The sequence below is a fragment of the Temnothorax curvispinosus genome, unplaced genomic scaffold (assembly GCF_003070985.1).
Source record: "Temnothorax curvispinosus isolate PA1 unplaced genomic scaffold, ASM307098v1 QBEX01007415.1, whole genome shotgun sequence".
In the NCBI taxonomy this organism is placed as follows: Eukaryota; Metazoa; Arthropoda; class Insecta; order Hymenoptera; family Formicidae; genus Temnothorax; species Temnothorax curvispinosus.
Window position 1 is genome coordinate 43,450 of NW_020217195.1, and position 18,934 is coordinate 62,383.

At 38.0% G+C, this 18,934-nt stretch overlaps 3 protein-coding genes and 1 non-coding gene across 9 annotated transcripts; all 4 read right to left on the bottom strand.

Annotated features, from left to right (window-relative positions):
• Window positions 1-122: 122 nt before the first annotated feature.
• LOC112457023 (zinc finger protein ubi-d4) lies at window positions 123-11,375 on the bottom strand. 3 transcript variants are annotated; one of them, XM_025019893.1, is made up of 9 exons: window positions 11,157-11,375; window positions 10,953-11,062; window positions 10,259-10,495; window positions 9,916-10,121; window positions 9,650-9,719; window positions 7,805-7,960; window positions 5,555-5,992; window positions 1,231-1,343; window positions 123-858 (listed from the first exon to the last, which is right to left on the bottom strand). In XM_025019893.1, exons 1-9 carry the CDS (start codon window positions 11,246-11,248, stop codon window positions 727-729), a joined length of 1,554 nt encoding a protein of 517 aa, XP_024875661.1. In that variant the 5' UTR covers window positions 11,249-11,375; the 3' UTR covers window positions 123-726. The 3 variants fall into 3 exon arrangements, with proteins under 3 accessions (XP_024875661.1, XP_024875662.1, XP_024875663.1); XM_025019894.1 differs by lacking the exon at window positions 7,805-7,960; XM_025019895.1 differs by lacking the exons at window positions 123-858; window positions 1,231-1,343 and adding an exon at window positions 1,702-4,990 and having other exon boundaries at window positions 11,157-11,374.
• A 955-nt stretch (window positions 11,376-12,330) lies between these two features.
• On the bottom strand, window positions 12,331-15,656 carry LOC112457022 (threonine--tRNA ligase, cytoplasmic). 4 transcript variants are annotated; one of them, XM_025019891.1, is made up of 6 exons: window positions 15,470-15,525; window positions 15,339-15,375; window positions 14,958-15,044; window positions 13,138-14,693; window positions 12,762-13,051; window positions 12,331-12,644 (listed from the first exon to the last, which is right to left on the bottom strand). In XM_025019891.1, the coding sequence occupies exons 3-6, from the start codon at window positions 15,033-15,035 to the stop codon at window positions 12,496-12,498; spliced, it is 2,073 nt and encodes a 690-aa protein (XP_024875659.1). In that variant the 5' UTR covers window positions 15,036-15,044; window positions 15,339-15,375; window positions 15,470-15,525; the 3' UTR covers window positions 12,331-12,495. The 4 variants fall into 4 exon arrangements, with proteins under 4 accessions (XP_024875659.1, XP_024875658.1, XP_024875657.1 ...); XM_025019890.1 differs by lacking the exon at window positions 15,339-15,375 and having other exon boundaries at window positions 15,470-15,656; XM_025019889.1 differs by lacking the exon at window positions 15,470-15,525 and having other exon boundaries at window positions 15,339-15,463.
• Window positions 15,657-16,465: 809 nt separating this feature from the next.
• On the bottom strand, window positions 16,466-16,538 carry Trnar-acg. Its single transcript has one exon. It is a non-coding gene; the product is annotated as a tRNA-Arg (tRNA).
• A 383-nt stretch (window positions 16,539-16,921) lies between these two features.
• LOC112457018 (UPF0488 protein CG14286) lies at window positions 16,922-18,436 on the bottom strand. The gene is made up of 2 exons (XM_025019882.1): window positions 17,564-18,436; window positions 16,922-17,473 (listed from the first exon to the last, which is right to left on the bottom strand). The coding sequence occupies exons 1-2, from the start codon at window positions 17,582-17,584 to the stop codon at window positions 16,940-16,942; spliced, it is 555 nt and encodes a 184-aa protein (XP_024875650.1). The 5' UTR covers window positions 17,585-18,436; the 3' UTR covers window positions 16,922-16,939.
• Window positions 18,437-18,934: the final 498 nt, after the last annotated feature.

The window sequence follows — 18,934 nt, forward strand, 5'->3', positions numbered from 1 at the left end:
ATATATATATATATATATATATATATATATATATATATATAGTATATATAATATATGTATATAATATATCATATATATATATAGTATATATATGTATATATGTATATGTATATATCATATATATATATATATTTATTTATATATATATATATATGTCAGTTTCTAAAATGAGCAAAAAATACACTTTGTTCAGTACGAATGTAAAATCTAACGTCGTCGGTAAATCGAACTCCGTCTTTATCTTTAAAATTAGTAATCTCTTTGTCCGTTCCGCTTATGGAACCTTGCTAACAGTTGGACTGCGATGTGTCTTTATACATCTATTCGTAGAAGCTATCTCAGTTAAATTATAAATACGTGTTTCCTTACATCTTTATCTCGTTGAGATCACCAGTGCCTGAGATATCTAATGTAGTAACGCTATATATAAACGTATCCTCCTAATTATTATTATCGTTATCGTTATCATTAACATAATTTAACGGGGGGAGGAGGGAGGGGGGAATCGATGGATCAATGCAAATTTCGTAATAAATAGTAATCGATGAAGTTGCCTTACTGGGTTTTTCTTTTTTCTTCCTCTCCGCACAAATTTGCGCGCAACACGCCGTATATAATACTACATATGGTGAGCCCGTGAATACTCTCCTAATTCTCCTAATAAGATGACCGCTATACCACAGCGCGATGGATATACAGCTCCGTGACTTATCTATGAAAGTGGACTTAATCACGGTGATGAAATTCGGCTATGCATAGGCGGCAAGACCAGGAGCCCTCGGGAGGTGATGCAAGAGCCGGAGACAGACAATACATGTGGTAGCCACGATCACAGTCGTCACAGAACAGCAACTGATCCTATTTCAGTTCGCCAAACCGTTAATATCAGGTGAATCTATGGTCGTATGAAAGCGCGTGATGCTACTACATTTATTTTCACCGGGGTTTTCGTTAATACCAACAAATACTCGTCCGACAGCGCGTTAATCCATATGAATAAACGTAAGAAGTCGTCAGAATTACTTATGAGAGACACGAGACGCGATTGTTTAAGAAAACGAGACGCGAAATGACAATGCGAAGAAAAGACTCTACGATCCTCTCACGATCAAGATCGAAATTGATATCGTGCCGTTCGTTCGCGCACGCCTCTATTACCGGGCGTGATAAAGTCATTGCTTTACGAGTTCTGCGAAAGAGAGATTGCGAGATATATATGTATATACTTACATCGTTGTCCGAGGTGCCGCAAATAGAGCAACATTTGCATTCGATACACTGCCACCTGTACTTGCGAACAGAAACGATCATGTTTGCAGTGAATTGCAAACAAGTTGGATGCCCTATAACAAGAACGTACGCACGTCAAGGAACACGCATTTGGGGACGGAACGAGGAGATCGGTCGTGGGATGCGAGTAGAAAGGTGCCAGGACAGTTATCTTGTGCCGAAGAACAGTGAACTCCAAGCTATTCATTTTATTTATTTATTTTTTCTCCCGTAAATCTACTTTTTTTTCGATGTTTTCTCATCGCAAATCGAATTTTTACACAAGTGAGAGCCAATGACAAATCTGGTCCACAAAAAAGATACGACTCTAGGATGTCTTTCACCTTTCCTCAGCACTAAAAACGTCCGGAATAATGATACGTCCTCATGTTTCCGCACAGAATATTTTATTTCATGATATTTGTAATTTCCTTTTTTTTTTTTTTGATGTTGCATTTTGAACATACTGTTATTATTTGGAATAATAGGTGGTAAGTAATAGCAGGGCGTACCTTGGAATAGTTCACGTTCTTTCTTGCGCAGCACAATATAAACGTCGCAGATGCACACTCTCCCTCGCTCCTTCTCTCTCTCTCTCTCTCTCTCTCTCTCGCTCTCTAACACTCTCGCGCTTTCTCGTAAATTCTCTCTTTCTCTCATTGTCATGCACACAACACGCAACTCATATAACGTATCACATTCTTTATATATATTATATATATATGAAGCCATATATATATATTTATATATAACTAGTGTGACTTAAATACTATATTTATAAGCCTCATTGGGTATTGCTTAATTAAAACTGCCTAATAACAAATCTTCAATTTTATATATAACAAGGAGGAACTATATATCTGCATGCTTCCATTGTTTTTATACCATGTGAGTTTTTCTTACGACAATCTAAGGATAATATAATATCAATTTATACAAGAAAACTAAAACGTAGTATCCTCTAAGTCTGCCATATTTTAGCTATACCATGTTAAATAATAGAATATCCTACGTTGTATCATATGCTATATGTAAAGAAGCTGTAACGTATCTCTGTCGATAGCCTTCTACATTCGAGTTACATAATATATGTATATTATAGAAAGTACTCTGTAACACGAAGCTCTACGATTAAAGAAGACGGCTGGTTTCACGGCTGTAAAATCATTTCCAAATACTTACTCCAGAAGTCAAATACATTTTGTATAAAAAAAAGAACAGCGTACACGCGTCGTCTACGCGAGTAGGAAGTAAAATGTTGTACGACGTTACAACTTGTGTGGCGTATGAGTGTAAAATAAGCGACATGTAAAACTGCGACATACTTATATCATAATCAGTGAAAAAACGTATAAAATAATTCGAGTCTGGTTTCGAAGCTAGTTTTTTTTTTTTTAAGCCTGAAAAACTCATAAGGTATTACATTAAATTTCATACACGGTATCCCGTTGTCCCTAGTCAAAATGATATTTGTACGAGTATCAAAGCTTGTACAAAACTAAGCTATGTCGGATTTCTACAAGAAGAATATTAGTCACGACGTTTTATGTGTGACGCAATTGTCAGAGAAAGGAAGCCTAACTAAAAACGGTCGGTAGTGAAAAGAGAATTCCATTTATGGAAATCTATAAAATGTAAGCTTTATCCCCATAATCTTCGTCTTGCTTGTTAAATATGTAATAAATATATTGCGTCATTACAAATAACGGTAATAGCAAGGAGCGGTTATACTACATTAGGTCGGAGAAGCTAATGCCCACAACTAAAGGTAATTAAGAGGCGGCAGATACAATGGAATGTGAGACACATTAGAAAGAAATCAACGAGCAGTTCTGATTAAACAAGAACGCGCGCGATCGCGTTTTTTTCCACTGTTTTTCTTTTTCCTAAATCCTTTATAACGAAATCTGATATACATCATCGCGATCACATCGAGCACTCTGTTATACATGTGTTAATTAAAATCCACGTAAATAAAATTACTACCTTAAATTACCATCTCACATGTAGCGGTTCACGTGACGAAACATTAATAATCTGGTAACTCGCTAATGTGAGGACGTAAAATGAGGTCTCTCGAGTAATAACTTGTCTAAGAGATAACGAGGATTGTCTGAGAGACAAATTGTTACTCAAAGTACACAGCTCTGCTATTCGAACGAAAGATTTTTACGCGGCGCGCGCACACCGTGTAAAAAACGTTATCTTGCGTTATAGCGAACGTCTCTCTCATTTCCGTGAATTCATTTCCTCCGTGATATTTCACTTTTGAGAGACACGATTTTTCGATTATAAACGTAAACGTAATGAACACATAAACGAGTCGTTAAACAAGTACCAATCGAAATTATTCAATAGATAAAAACATCATTCTTGCGGTCGTTATATATATTCGATCTTTCTATTCGGAATTTTTCCAAAGTCGCGGAAGGTACGGAGATCCTTAGAATTGCACTCTCTCCTCTTTCGTTATTCCTCTTTCTGCGCTGCGCTCTTAGCTCGCATCGTCTAAAACCTCATAATATCCAACAAACGCAAAGCCACCAAAGTATTTACAAGCGTTCGGGAAAACGTAGAAATATTGAAGTGACGCGCGATCAACATCTCTCAGTATCTTACAATAAATACGTTGCTTTCATTAAAACGATTCTCATGATTGTGCTGGATATATAAAGTATATATATATGTAATATATATATATTATATATATATATTATATTATATATATATTGCATCTAAATTCTCCTAAACCTGCCGGTGCGTTTCTCACGCCGTGCATCGCCTCCCTTCCCTTTTGATTTCTAACACAATAACGAAAATATCAGGATACACTGTCAAACAGAAGACAAACACATCCTCCGCAATACGTGCTCTGGTGGTACTGTGCAACAGGAATTTCAACAAATTTTTTGCGTACAATTCCGCGTAAAAGCAAAAACGAATCGTCGATTTTGCTACTCGACGTCCAATCACGCATACACACACACGACGAAAATTTGACTTCTCTCGGACTGACGAAGACTTTTTTTTGTTTCCTCGTAATTATTACGGCATTACCGATTCAATATCTTAGAAACTAATCATTGAGATACTATAAATCACAGCAAATTCGCGTAGTAAAGGAATTCCTGAAAATTCCTATTACTCAGATGCGACAAGTTGCACCATTGACAAAACGATGTTTTGTATTCCTCGCCTTTGACTAGTGTATGTAAAGCTCGTAACCGTTTGATCCTACACTGTGCAGATAATTGAATGCCTTCTTTCCTTTCCTTCCTTAATTATTGCACCCAGTTGCAACAGCAATGGTTTCTTTTCTACTACCCTTGGCGGCAATGACAAGACGCGTCACGCGACAACTGTAACCTTATACAACTCAAAAAGTCATCCCTATTATCTCGGTAAACCTAAAGCGTATTGAAGAGCATGGATCTACAAAAAGCCGATAATGGATATCTCACAGTTTTAACGGCTACACGTACATCTTCTACATGCTCGTTCGTGATTAACGCATTTAACGAAACGGTAAAGAAGAGAGATTGTACAAATGTAACGGATAAACATCTCGATTGCGCGTCTAACAATTGTAGGTACGTTTTTGAATATATACGAATAGAAAACAGCGAGGTCCTCTCTTTGCGTAAGGAAGGGCACGTACGCTTGCTTGCTTGCTCGCTCGTAAAATTAACGAATTACTTAATGTCTTTCACGATATTAACATCTGAAACATGGAAGTATAAACGATTATATACAGCATAAAACACGTATATATATGTATATAATATATATACATATATATACCCAATAATCTCCGTAACCATCGCGTTAAGTGATCTCCAAGTCATATATCATCCCGTAAATAAACTGCTGATCACCTCGCACGTTCGCGCGTGTCGCGAGGAAGCGTACGCAAGATATTGCAACAAGCCGATTCCTTCTCTCTTTCCTCCTTCTTCTTTTTTGAGTTGTATTTGGCTATGTGTATGCACAAGAACGCAGTGCGCGATATAATTTCGCAAAGAGACGTAGAAAATAGAACTGTCGTCCGTAAAAACGTACGACTCTCACCGCCAATTCGGAATATATCGATTTCAATGAATATATTTGACTACGTGATTACCATCGTCATCGTCGTCGTCGTCGTAGTCGTAGTCGTCGTAGTCAGCGTCGTCGTCGTCGTCGTAGTCATCATCATCGTCGTCGTCGTCGCACGCCGGCGACAGTGCGAGTTAATTGTGATTCGTTCGCCGGGTGTACTTGCGCTTGATCTTTTCCTCTGGCTTACCTGAGCGGCCGCAATCGCTGCACGACACCAGCTCCTCGGAACCGCCGGTCTTCTTGTTCTCGCGCGCGTCACCCAGGCAAAAGTCGCAGTACGGGGACGGCTGGGCCGCGGACGACTTGCCGCCAGGCTTCTTCTCCGCGGTCGGTCCCCCGGGGGTAGGCGGGCCGCCGGTCGCACCCGCGGTCTCCGCGGACGGCAGCGTGGAGACGGCGGTGCCGCCGGGCGAGGACGCCGAGGGCAGATGATCTTCCTTGGTCGCCGGGACGGTGGGTGACGCCGGGGCGACGGGCGCCTGCACGGCCGATTGCAGCTGCTGCTGCTGCGATTGCTGCGGCTGCGATCCCGCCGTTCCCGCAGTGGGTGCGGCGGTAGGCGCCGCCGGGGAGGGACTCGAGGTATTCGAGGAGGTAGCGTTCTGACGACCCCGACGTGTACCACCTGATCACAAACCGATCAACATACCCAGTTGCGCTTTGCCGTCACAAGCTGATGACCATGCACACCGGCTTTATATAATATAGAGACAATAGACAAATTCATAGTCGACTCTTTCTCACTCTCTCGCTCTCGCTCTAGCTTGCTCTCTTTTTCTCTCTCTCTTTCTCTCTTTTTTTTTATTCATAATCGATTCGGTTATGTCGAAGCATATCTTTGCAAGGACTGGGAAATAGAGTCCGAGGCGACTCGATGAATTCATCTGAATGTATACAGAGAGTCCCCAGATCGGTTGTCGTGCGTTTCTCGCAATAAAAGGGGCAAAGATAGAAATCAGAAGAATGATTGCGATAATCTTGGAAAAAACTAAGTTGCAAATTGTAGACTCTGTGTTAATTTTAATTTGATAATCTCACACAGTTATCACTAATACTGTTGTAATATAAAAAATCAAAAAGTCGCAAAAAAAAAAAAATCGGGAGCAACGATTGCAATTGGGACACTCTGTATAATGTCAAAGTAATTGCTATACAACCTGTTTATGTATACGTATGTGATGTGTACATAAACAGTCTGTAATGCCTATTAATTTTGTCTTATCGCATTCTTCATATAACGGAATCAATTATTCTAAACTTCACAAGACTCAACCGACTGTTACAACAAAGAAAACAAATCTGATTATATGTAAGTATAACAAAGTGCATATGTCAATCAGTACATTCCATCACCAGCAGCAAAATCCAAGATATATAACGACGAAATATATATATATATAAATATAAATATATATATATATATATATATATATATATATATATATATATATCGATTCCAAGTACAGACAGATACAAACAAACGGCTTTTCAAACGTATTCGAGCTACAGGTAATTTCAAAGATATAAATAGGTATTTGATTTTCAACGAAGCCTCAACATTCATTAATAGGAGAATCGAAGCCAAAACCGCTCTAGGAGTAATACAAGCGTCAAAATAGCAACGAAAAGAAGAACTCTTACACTTGTTAGGCTCATTCGTAAAAACTATAATCATGCCGAAGAGGGATTACAAAAAGAGCTACTGATAAAACAAAAATAAGAGAATGAAAAAGGAACACGCATACACACATACAAAACGCTCAAGAGTCACGACGTCGTAATCGCACCGAAAAATACCAACCTACAGGACTTGACGATCTTTTTCCTCTCTCTTATGTATATAAAAAAAAAAACATTTCGCTATAATATTGTTTAGAAGCATGCTACTGCAAAATACATGCAGCACAAATAATTATCGCTTTCTTATTCATTAAAACATTCCCATTTTGATATGTAAAATATATCCTATATGTACACAAATAAAGAAGATATACGTAAATATTTAATTATAAAATGCAAAATAAAATCGCATATATCATACTAGCTTGAATATTTTTTATATCCGTATGATATATATATGTATAAATAGCTTGACACATAATATGTAATAGAACATCGCAAGAAAGTATAAATTCAATACATACATATTTCGAAATAGAAAAATTTAAAAATTAGAGAAGAAACGTCATGATATCTTATTTGCAATGCATGCACACACATTTGCAGTACATGTAAAAAAAAGAGATATATATATATATATTATAAATTGTTATATTGGGATAAGTTCTCGGATGAGTAGTTGCGTGATCGGGACAAGAATGAAGGTAATGGCAAATGGGGAAGGAGGCGGCGGGAAGAGGGAGGCAGAGGCTGAATCAGGGGTAAGAAACGCGGGCTTAAAGGAAAGTGAGAAAACTGAGCTGATTTTGGCTCCAACCTGGCTGGTTCGAAGCAGCGGTGTCTGCAACGCTCCTAGGTTCAACTTCGGCAGGACTGGGACTTAGTTCCTTAGCAGGATCACCGGAGGAAGTAGAGTGGGAATGACCGTAATGGTAGACCAGACCGGGTCTGGTCTTATACCGTGCGCTGCATACTGCAAAAGTGCAAATACTGTTTTCCCGCAATCCATCCAATGCAACGTCCAATGATAAGACAGACCTTTCGTTTAACGGACGATCAAGGGAGGTAGTACGGGACAGTAAAGCTGACAGGGCGGGGTCAGGGATAGCATTTGCACACCTTCCGCACCAGTACACATCCCTATCCACCTACGAGTCTATATGTGGACAAGCAGTGAAGGAGTTCCAGCCCAAGAAGCAAAACTAATACGATGCAAGGCTTGATGCTTGTACTCCTACAGAATGAGCTCGCTACAGTGTGAGCCAGTACATTCTTGCTCTGTTATTATTGCAGGTAGAGCTAGTCCGAAGATATTTGGGCCGGTGACATTTAGCTCGACTGTCAACGAGAATAAGTTCAATGCTCCATTAAAATTGTGTCTCTAACACGAGCTTAGTATAACCAGACCAAATGTCTTTAGATTATCTGCTAGTCTAACAGGAGTGGTTTCAAGAAGTAAACAGATTGCAGGCACATTCGAGTTAATTCATAGACTTTGTGTTTGGAAAAGTTTGACCAAATTAGTAATGACTATTATACTCCTTCCAGATAATAACGAGATTGTTCAAAGAGTTATTTTAATTCTCTTTTTATATCTTTTTCTCTTGTTTACTTATGCTAAATACAATCGAATTCCAATAAATTTGTGCATAATGAGTATATAAGCGAGCTGTTTCTCTGAGAAAAATATGTAAGGCAATTCTCACATGTCTTTACAAAAGAGTTAGTGACTCGTGATTCAAAAATTTTACTGTTTGAATTTAAATGTTACGTGATGATTATAAAGTGCCGAATGAAATTCAAGCGTTTGACATAATAATACCGTATGTTAGTAATTCATCTTTTAATCAAAGTGAAATATAGTTAAGTTAAATGACAAAATGTTAGTTTAATTAAACTGCGATATGATAAATCTTTGATTTTAATACAATAATAGTTATAAGCTGTCTGCACAGAACATTTTTATTATATATTCATCCTTTAATTATTTTTAATCCGATTAGTAAATGTAGAGAAACATTCAAGAGCATAGACATATAAAAAGCGTATACTATTTATGCACAAAGTTTTGGATATTTGGAACGTACGACTAGTCTCTGCCTTGCACTCAGAATCATACCATGACTGCCCATACTCAAGTAAAAAACAAAATAATAAAATATATTTCTCGCATAATAAAACCTTTGTATTTAAATTTTTGTATATGTCGATATTTGAATTTGGAAAAAAATACCGACTATTATATGATTAATCAATCTCTCTGAACAAACAAGATTAAGTCATCGCGATAATGAGAAAATAAGACTAGAAAGCACCTTCCCACATTACATATAGTTTGTTACGTATTTGAGTTACCATTGCCTGGACTACCATTGCACAAGATTATTCAACTATATATTACCATATATTCAACTGCAATTTAACAATTTAACAATTTATTTCAATCTTCCATCATATTTTATATACTATAATCAAGTTGTAATATATATTGATATGAATGTAGGTGAACAAAATTAACAAATTTTTTAACGGAAAAAATCTATTCATTTGTTTATAACTTATTTAAAATAATAAACGTCAAAACAATAATAACGATAATATTTATAATAAACTAATAACAGGAAGAATGGTCATTTGTAGTTATATCTATGATTAAACTTACGGTCACAAACGAACGGTTTATCAGAGTCAACAGAGTCGTAGTTGGTCTTTTTACGTCCACGGCCACCACCCTGCGTTAAATAAAATCACATTATTAAAATCACATCTACAGATTGATCACAAGATTCACGTAGAGTAATTTGTATAAATATAATATGCTTTAAAAAATATATATTTACAATATAATAAATCGGTACAAATATATGGATTATATTATATTGATATTTAAAGTATCTGTTATTCATTTATATTTGCCTTATGACTTACTTTTGTACGTTTACCGCCCGGAGTATCTGTGGTAGGTGGATGACTACGAGCAGGATGATGACCACCTCCACGAGTTTTTCTGCGTTTTCGTTTACTGCTATAACTCTCCTCGTAATCATAGTCGCTATCAGGATCAGGTTCTTCATAGGCATCCATATCTAACATGTCTTGCTCATCATAATACCAAGCGTCTTTACTGTGTTCGTCTGAAAACATTCAATTTTTCATTTACATGAAATATTAAGACTGGCCTAAGTAAAACAATTGAAAAGGATATTCAAGTAAAATAATTTTGATATCGATAAATCAATTTATATACAATTTGACGATTAATTTTATGTACCTTTAAGTGCTACCGAATCTTTGCTATCGTCATTTACATGCGTAATAGTTTCCACGCCTTCCGTTCCATCTTCCGTATCTCCCCTTGGTCCTCGTTTTGGATGTAGATAATGCATTAAATATTGCCGGCGTTTCTTTCGCCATCGTTTGCTTGGATAAGTATAAACCTGGCCGTGCAATAAGCCAGGTAATCTTTCTCTCGAGGACATAAAAAGTGCAGAATGATTTTGCGCAACACCTGCGATTTCAAACAAGCTCTTGTACTATTGTTTAAAGACAAAATCATATCGATAAGTTCTCACAGTAATTGTAATTATAATTAATATATTGCAATTAATGTAACTACTGGAATATAAAATTAATTGGCAATAATTTAATATAATTAGATTGACAAATTTTCTGTCTATATTTACAAAACATCATTGTATTGCCCAGTAAACTACGAATCAATACACTTCATTATCTAATTACATATAAGATACTCGGTGTGCTAATTAAAAAATCAATATTATTTTTTATAAAGCAAGCCTTTACAGAATAAAGTCGATATTGACAATTTTATTTTTTTTTCAGATAGCGACGTTTACAATGAGTCTGACTGAAAATCAATACCAGAGCACTGTCGTTAATTAGCCGATTGTTTGATTTATTCTACAACAGTCGTGTAAACGGTGTAAACGGGCTCGGAATCTTACCTGTCTGCGAGTCGAGGAAGGGCATGCGAAGACGTCGTTCCCGGCATAGTCGGCTATTGTAATTGGATGAATTCTCAATGGCCTCTCTGTAAGCCGTGTCGTTGAGGAAGCTGCAAAGCGGATCGATAGAGTTATCTCTCTCTCTCGGCCGGATAAACCGCGCCCGCGGGTCAGGACCTGGACACGGGGAGGGAAAATACGCACCTCTCGATCTTGCTCAGATTACTCTCGTTCACGACTTGTATTATTCCGCTGTTGGTGTGAGCCATGGCTGGGGAGATCGCCACCGTCGTCATCTTCGGACAGTTCTCGCGTCCCCACGTCCCCCGTCGCTCGCGCGTTCGAGTCCCGCTACGCTACGTTCCGTTCCACGACGCCCCGTGTAGCGCCGACCAGCGCCGCTCCGGTTTCTTCCCGGAAGTGGAGCACCGCGGCGGTCAAACGTCGCACCGCGCGATACACGAGGCGGCGAAAATATATCTCTCAATAACAACGCGAATGACATTGGCGATAAACGCTACTGACGATGCGTAGAATTATTATTGCGCTAAAGGGAACATTGTTGATGAATAAAATATTGCGCGTCCCGACTCGGCATCGTGAACGGCATCGTTGGTGTATTCGAGGCGCGCGCATCCTCTTCGGATATTCGTGTATCGCGCTGGAGAATAAAAGTCAATAGTCTCGCTCGTTGTATTAGTGCGAGCTGCGAAAGAGAATTCAGAAATGGACACAACTTTCGAGATTGCCGTGTTCAAGGTTTTTAATTTGTTGTTATTTAATTGTCTCTGTATCGATACGTTATCGAATTTTGAACCGTTCGAATCCTCGAATATATAATTTTAGAGAATTTTCAGAATCATAAAATTAAAAATACAAATTTAAAAAATCGACTCTCCGTAATGTTGCTAGCACTATTACATATTTAGCAAATTAAAAATACGAAGGTAGAAAGGAGATATTTGGAGTAGTGAGATCTAATTGTAAAAGGGTTAAAAATCAGGGACTCTTACTCTCGAATATGTGAAAAAAAGATAGGGCAAAATATATATCTTACATTATATAAATATTATTGATCAGAGAGATGAAAATAGACTACGTCAATAAGAATTTTTAAACTATGATCAGTTAGTATTAATAAGTTTTATTATTAATTAGTAATATTAATGTTTTAAACCATGATTACCATTATAAAATGATAAAATAAATTTTGTAGAAATGATAATTGATAATATATTGTATATATAATGTAGTAAAACAAAATGTGTACAAAGAATCAAATATCTGATCACATAATAAATGCCGCACATTGTGTAAAATACACATAAATTAATATCACTAACTTAATTTCATATTTATGGAAACAGAATAATCGAGGTACAAAAAATTAAAATTTATATTTTCTTAAATACAGAAAAAATTTGGACAAAACATGGATTAAAAAATGGATCCATGTTATCGTTAAGCTTATTATTAATTTAGCAAAATGTCGTGCAATATCTAGAAATAAATAAATTTGTTTTAATATAGATTGCTGAATTTTTTAAGATTTTAATTCGCCGCTTTGATCTCTCGTTTCTTTCAGGACTTTCAACTTCGTGATTAATTCGTCCACTGCCATTTCACCGTGAACTACGTTGTCCCTCGTTCTTATATTTACTGTCCCGGCATTACGTTCCTTCTCTCCCACAACTGTAACAAGATTCGCGTTATTAGCTGTTATGGTAAAATAAACGGAAGCAGCAAGTAATATAATTCAGAATAAGATATATATTTCATAATTTTATTCGTCAAGAGCTTAATACGTACCGAGTATAAAGTTAAACTGTGCGAGCTGAGCATTACGAATCTTCTTGTTCAGGGTGTCACTCGGATCGGTATCGATTTCGACCATAACACCAGCGTCCCAGAGTTTCTGTTTCACTTCGTAAGCATAGTCGTCGAATTGCGATGCTACCGGCACAACCATCGCTTGCCGCGGAGACAGCCAGTATGGCCACTTACCGCCATACGATTCAGTTAGAATTGCGATCATACGTTCTACGGAGCCAAGAATAGCTCTGTGTATAATAACCGGTCGAGTTTTTTCCCCAGCTTCGCTGCAAAATACATAATAAAAATGAATAATCCGTACTCCAACTTTTTTTATCAAAATTTAATGAAGCTTTTTATAATGGATACTTACTTAACGTATGATAGATTGAATCTGATTGGCAACTGGAAATCTAATTGTATCGTAGCGGTCTGATGAGCCCTTTTAAGCGCGTCCATGATGGTTATGTCGATTTTAGGTCCATAAAATGCACCATCCTGAGGATTTAGGACCCACGGTTGGCCGAATGCGTTCAAGCTATCCTCCAATGCTTTCTCCGCCTCATTCCACATTCCTATGTCGCCCAAGAACTTCTCCGGTCGCGTGGACAGGCATAAATTGAACGTAAAACCAAGAACGGAATTGACGTGCCACAGAAAGTCGAGAGCGCCGCTTATCTCGTCTTTAATATGCTCTATAGAACAGAATATGTGCGCGTCGTCCTGCTGGAATCGTCTCACTCTGGTAAGGCCCGTTAACGCGCCCGACAGCTCGTTGCGGTGCAGCACGCCGAAATCAGCCAATCTGAGCGGTAGCTCGCGCCACGATCTGTTGCGAACGTCGAAGATCATGCAGTGACCTGGACAATTCATAGGCTTGAGCGCAAAAGTTTCCTTCTCCACGTCGAAAGAGAACATATTTTCCGCGTAATGCTGCCAGTGTCCCGAGGTCTGCCATAGTTTGCTGTTGTAAATGTTCGGGGTGACCACTTCCTGAAATCCTCTCTTTCTGTACTCGGAGCGAATGAATTCGACCAGGGTATTGTATATGTACGCGCCGCGCGGTTGGAAGAAGCAAGAACCGGGCGAAAGTTCGTGGAAGAAATACAGCTCCTGCTCCTTTCCGATCTTCCTGTGATCCCGTTTGGCTGCCTCCTCCTGAAACTTCTCCCACTCCTTCAATTGCTTGGAATCCGGAAAGCTTATTCCGTACACTCTCTGCAGCGATTCCGCGTTAGCGTTCCCCTCCCAGTACGTGGACGAGTTTTTCGTGATCTTCATGGCCTTGATCTTTCCCGTGTGCCTAACGTGCGGTCCCCTGCACAAGTCGATCAGCGGGCCGCATCTGTAAGCTGTGGTGGTGGGCGTCTGTATTCTCTCGTTTATAATCCGCACCTTGAATTCGTTGTACTTGAACATTTCCAGGAGATCCTCCTTCGTCATCTCCAGCCGTTCAAACGGCTGTTTCTCTTTGACTATATTCTTGTACAGACCCTCCAAATATGGGAAGTCCGTGTTGGAAATGCCCTTTTCGCCCAGATACATGTCGTAGTAAAAGCCGTTCTCGATGGGAGGACCGTAACAAAGACAGCCGCCGTAAACTCTTTCCATAGCTTCCCCGAGGACATGAGCGCTGGAATGCCAAAACACTTGCTGACCTTCCGGGTCGTCAAATTTCAGGAGTTGCAGCTTGCAATCGTATTCCAGAGGTCTGTCCAGATCCCACAATTCATTGTTGACTTTTGCGATTACGGTATTATCTGCCAATCCTTGGCTAATGCTTCTCGCAACGTCGTAAGGAGTTGTACGCCAGGACTGCACGGGTATCTTCTTACCATCCGGTAGAGTCACAGTAATATCTACGGGAGTTTTTGCCGCTATTGCAGCCTCGTATTCCGTTTTCAATTTATCCCATAATACGATACGTTCCTACAAAAGACAAAAATTATAAAAATAAAGACGTTATACATATAATAAAGTGTAAAAACTAAGATACTGTAAAATATTATAATAATATAAACAATACATAATAATTATTACAAAAAAAAATTTAATTTTGAATAAATTCCTGCTTAAATTTTATTTTCTAACGTATCAATATGCGTAGAAAGATATTACAGCTTAAATTTTAAAATTATATTTACAGAAAACTTAACGTCGTTCAAATTTTGACGTGATAACCGAGTAGATTACCTGAATGTAAGAGGGCCAAGGTTTAAGCTCCGATACAGATTTCTCCACTGCAGCAGATTTCTTCTTCAGTGCCTTCATTGACTTCGCCTGGAAAAGATAGTATTCGAAATAAAAGCCGAGTCCAAGTGACGAATTGAATGACGCAAAGGATCGTCGCGTGTCAGGTGAGAGCGTACATCCGGCGATACTTTGCGTGAAACAATGCTCACAGGTTACGTCAGATTATCGATTCTGATGGTTGGTTACATGTTGCAAACAAGAGGTATGTTTTAACGCGACTGTATTGTTAGACGGTGGAATAACGACGCGTTTGATAGCTAACGGTGCAACGATTGTGAGAGGGGGAGTCGGGAAGGCAGGGAAAAAAACGTCTTAACCAACCCGAACATGTGTCCACTTAGTACCGCCGTAAACGGTCCTACAAACGTGAAAACGTAAATTCGTCAGCATAGTTTAACGATACTCAAAATACGAGAGAAGCTCGAGTTTTATGTAAAGTGGGGGATTCGTGCCTTATCCTCCAAGGTCAGACTTTGCACGTCGGCTACCACGTTGTCGCCCATGTTGGAGAAGTCTCACGCTGTCCCACGCGATCAAGCTGCCGGTCACACAACTCACAGCAGTCACAGCGAGACGCGATGCGCGATCGAATCACAAGGATAATGGGGTTTCAGCGGAAAAAGCAACTCGGTGAGCGCTCGATGATTCTTTATTGTGATTGGTTTCTACACTTAGATCTGAGGAAGAATCAAAGACAAGAACCAATCGTATTCTTTTTTTTCGCTGAACAGGTGAAAAGGTTTTCTTTCGACGAGTTTTGGAATGCACGGTATTGTGAGAATGCGACCCCGCGCACAATAGAGCACATAAATATTAAATATTAGGATATATAAATGTAGAAATATTCTTATATTTATATCTTGTATTTTGTTCTTTTCCATCGTGCGTTACGTTTAATTATCATTTTTCTAACTCCGATTCCTAATATTTAATATTTATTCTTATTTCTAATGTGTGCCCTATCGTGTACAGGGCCTAAGAATCACTGTCACGTCGGATATAATATATATAAAATATATAATCAAGTGTAGACTGCGCGATCAATTACGCTTACGCCGCTATACCATATTTTAGAAAGAGAAAGCAAGCTTTGACAGGTTTCTCTCTCTCTCTCTCTCTCTCTCTGACTCTCGCATTTCAGTTTCGATTTTTTAATAAGCTCTTTCTCTTTCTAAACCGCGCCTATATTTAAAATCATCTTAAGTCTGATTTTAGACGATCTTAAGATTGCACCTAAAAAGGGCCAATAAAATTACAGATCACATCTCGAGACTGTACTTCGGAGTATCTACTTAAACACAATATTCTGACTGTGAATATTATTTGGAGAAATGTATTCGAGTAGACACTTATTATTAATCTACAAACATTTACGTTAGAGTCAGACATCTTTTGCATACAGAAGTAAAACTTAAATTGTATGAAAAATTGATATAAAAAAAAAATGCCGATCCTGCCAGGATTCGAACCTGGAATCTTCTGATCCGTAGTCAGACGCGTTATCCGTTGCGCCACAGGACCGCAACGGATACTTGAAATTAAAAATTGTGTTTTACGTGACTATTTCACCTCTACGTTCATTTATCCATGCTTCTTAAAATCTTTAATTATTAAAACTGAAAAAATGACTTTCTACTACTAAAGAATCTATCTAAAATAAATTTTTGATAATACCATTTCGTTCTACATACGTGAAATTTGTTATCTTGATGTTTCATAATATATTAACTAAACTTCACGAATATGCATAAATTAAAATGAGAATTCCATATGTAAATCATAATTTCGCCATAACAAATCATACTCCATACTTTACAAATAATCCTTCGACTAAAATCAAAATATATCTACATATAACTAAACTAAATCAGGATAATGTTACGTAAATAAGGTGGTACATTATAGAATTGTAAAAGTTAATTTTATTGACACGCTTGAAAATCAAACCGAAATGGAGTGTCAGTTCTATTACTGTCGCTAACAGCTTGCTTTGTACTTCGTAACATATTTTGCGTTCTATGATCGTCCATCTGTCTATTAGAATCTTGTGTACCACTTCCACTAGCTTTCTTGACAAATATTGACTTTTTGCTTGCCGAGGCAGTATTAGTAAACTTGACAGCCGATACGGTTCTGCTCAACTTTCGCTCGTCCTCAGCCATTTTCTCTCTGTAGTCCCCCAACGTATTCTTCATTATCTGCCTCTTTTTTATTAACGGCGCAGTGTTGCTTTTCAACGAATGTAATTGCTTGCCGAGTTCGTGCGCCTGCTTCTCCTGCAACTTGCCGGTCGCCAGGCTCGCTTCTAACTGCTGTATACACCAACATAGTTCCAATTCAAAACGATCCTGCGCTTCCGGATCCAAACCGCTCGCGTTGCCGGTATCTAATACCGCCCTAGGAGGCACACGCGATTCTGACACGCTCTTTTTATTCCCGCTGTTGCGTTTAGAATTCTGAAATAAATGCGACAGTCACGTTTAACCGTCCTGATAAATAAACATAAGTAATTGTTTTTTTTTCGAAATAAAGGAATGAGGAATTACCATTGCGGATTTTGGCGGCATTTTCACAATCAGATTTATTTCCGTCGACTTACGGCTTACGTAGTTACAAAATCACAATATATCATACGTAAATCTACCTATATGTACGATTATAAAGTCTAAAATATGTGCATCCACAAGTACAGTATTTAGCAACGCACAAATGTCAGGTTATGTTCAAGATGTGTTGTGGCGACGGTGCAGCCATCTCTCACACGTAGAAGGAAAACGTATGAAACTCGTTATGTAGGTGACGATCGATACATCGATCGAGAGTTCGGAATTTCAAACAAGGACAAAACTTCGCGGCAAAGTGAATTTTTTTGAATTTGAAAGTTCCGCAGGGATTTGCTTATCTCCTTATCCAAATTATGTTCACGTTCAGTATTATTTATAACTGCTACAAGCTTGTGCACGCGAATTTGCGCTCATCTTTAGCCCCTTTCGCAAGAACTGAGAATAAGAACTTATCTTCCGGTTTTTGCGTAATAAATTTCAATGAGGTTCGTGCCGATGACGGCTCGTGCTGGAATGGAAAAAAATGTGATTATAAAAGCGTAAATAAACTCGTATGTCGCTACGTGCCGATCAGTCTTTACAATTAAGGACGGACGTACGAAAAGTGTGGAAGTAATTAAGCGGAGGGGAAACGCAACATGAAAAAGCGGAAATGAAATGGAAAAGACTGGATTGCGTATTACGATATACATGCGATACGAAGACGTACGGATAGTTTGCGGAAAAATTAAAAAAGTACGACGTCCCTAAAAGCGAATTGAAAAGAATCGGAATTGGCGTAAAACCTCCGAATTTTTTCGAAATTAGTCTAAAGAATTGTTTATATGTAATTACATGTAAAATATGCTTCCTTTCTTTTATATTATCTCTGTTATATAAGAAAAATAATAAGAATAATGAATATTGTAGTATAAATAAAGAATAATAAAAATATTGAAAAATGATTAGAAAAATAATTTTGCATTTTTCCCAGAAAATGTTAAAGATTTCAGAATTAAGATCGAGCTCGAAAACTTGCGAGTCAATTTAACATACTTTAAATTTCGATCAATGCGTTACGTTTTCTTCAAATCGTTTCCTGCGCGTGATAAAAATTAAGAGAGTTAAACAAGAGTAAAAAGAAAGAAAAAAAGGGAAATCACCTTGCGAATACTTTTCGATTGGAAATTAAATATTTCTATAAACGTACAAACAAATACGCTACGAGCATACGAATAAAAATGTAAGCATGATTTTGTTTTTTCTTCAATTTAGCTGTTTTTTACGAGACGATCTTTCAGAGAGGGAGAGATATTTGTGCGTTTCGGTAAAAGTGGAAGAACGGTAGAAACGTATAATATACGAGACAGTGTA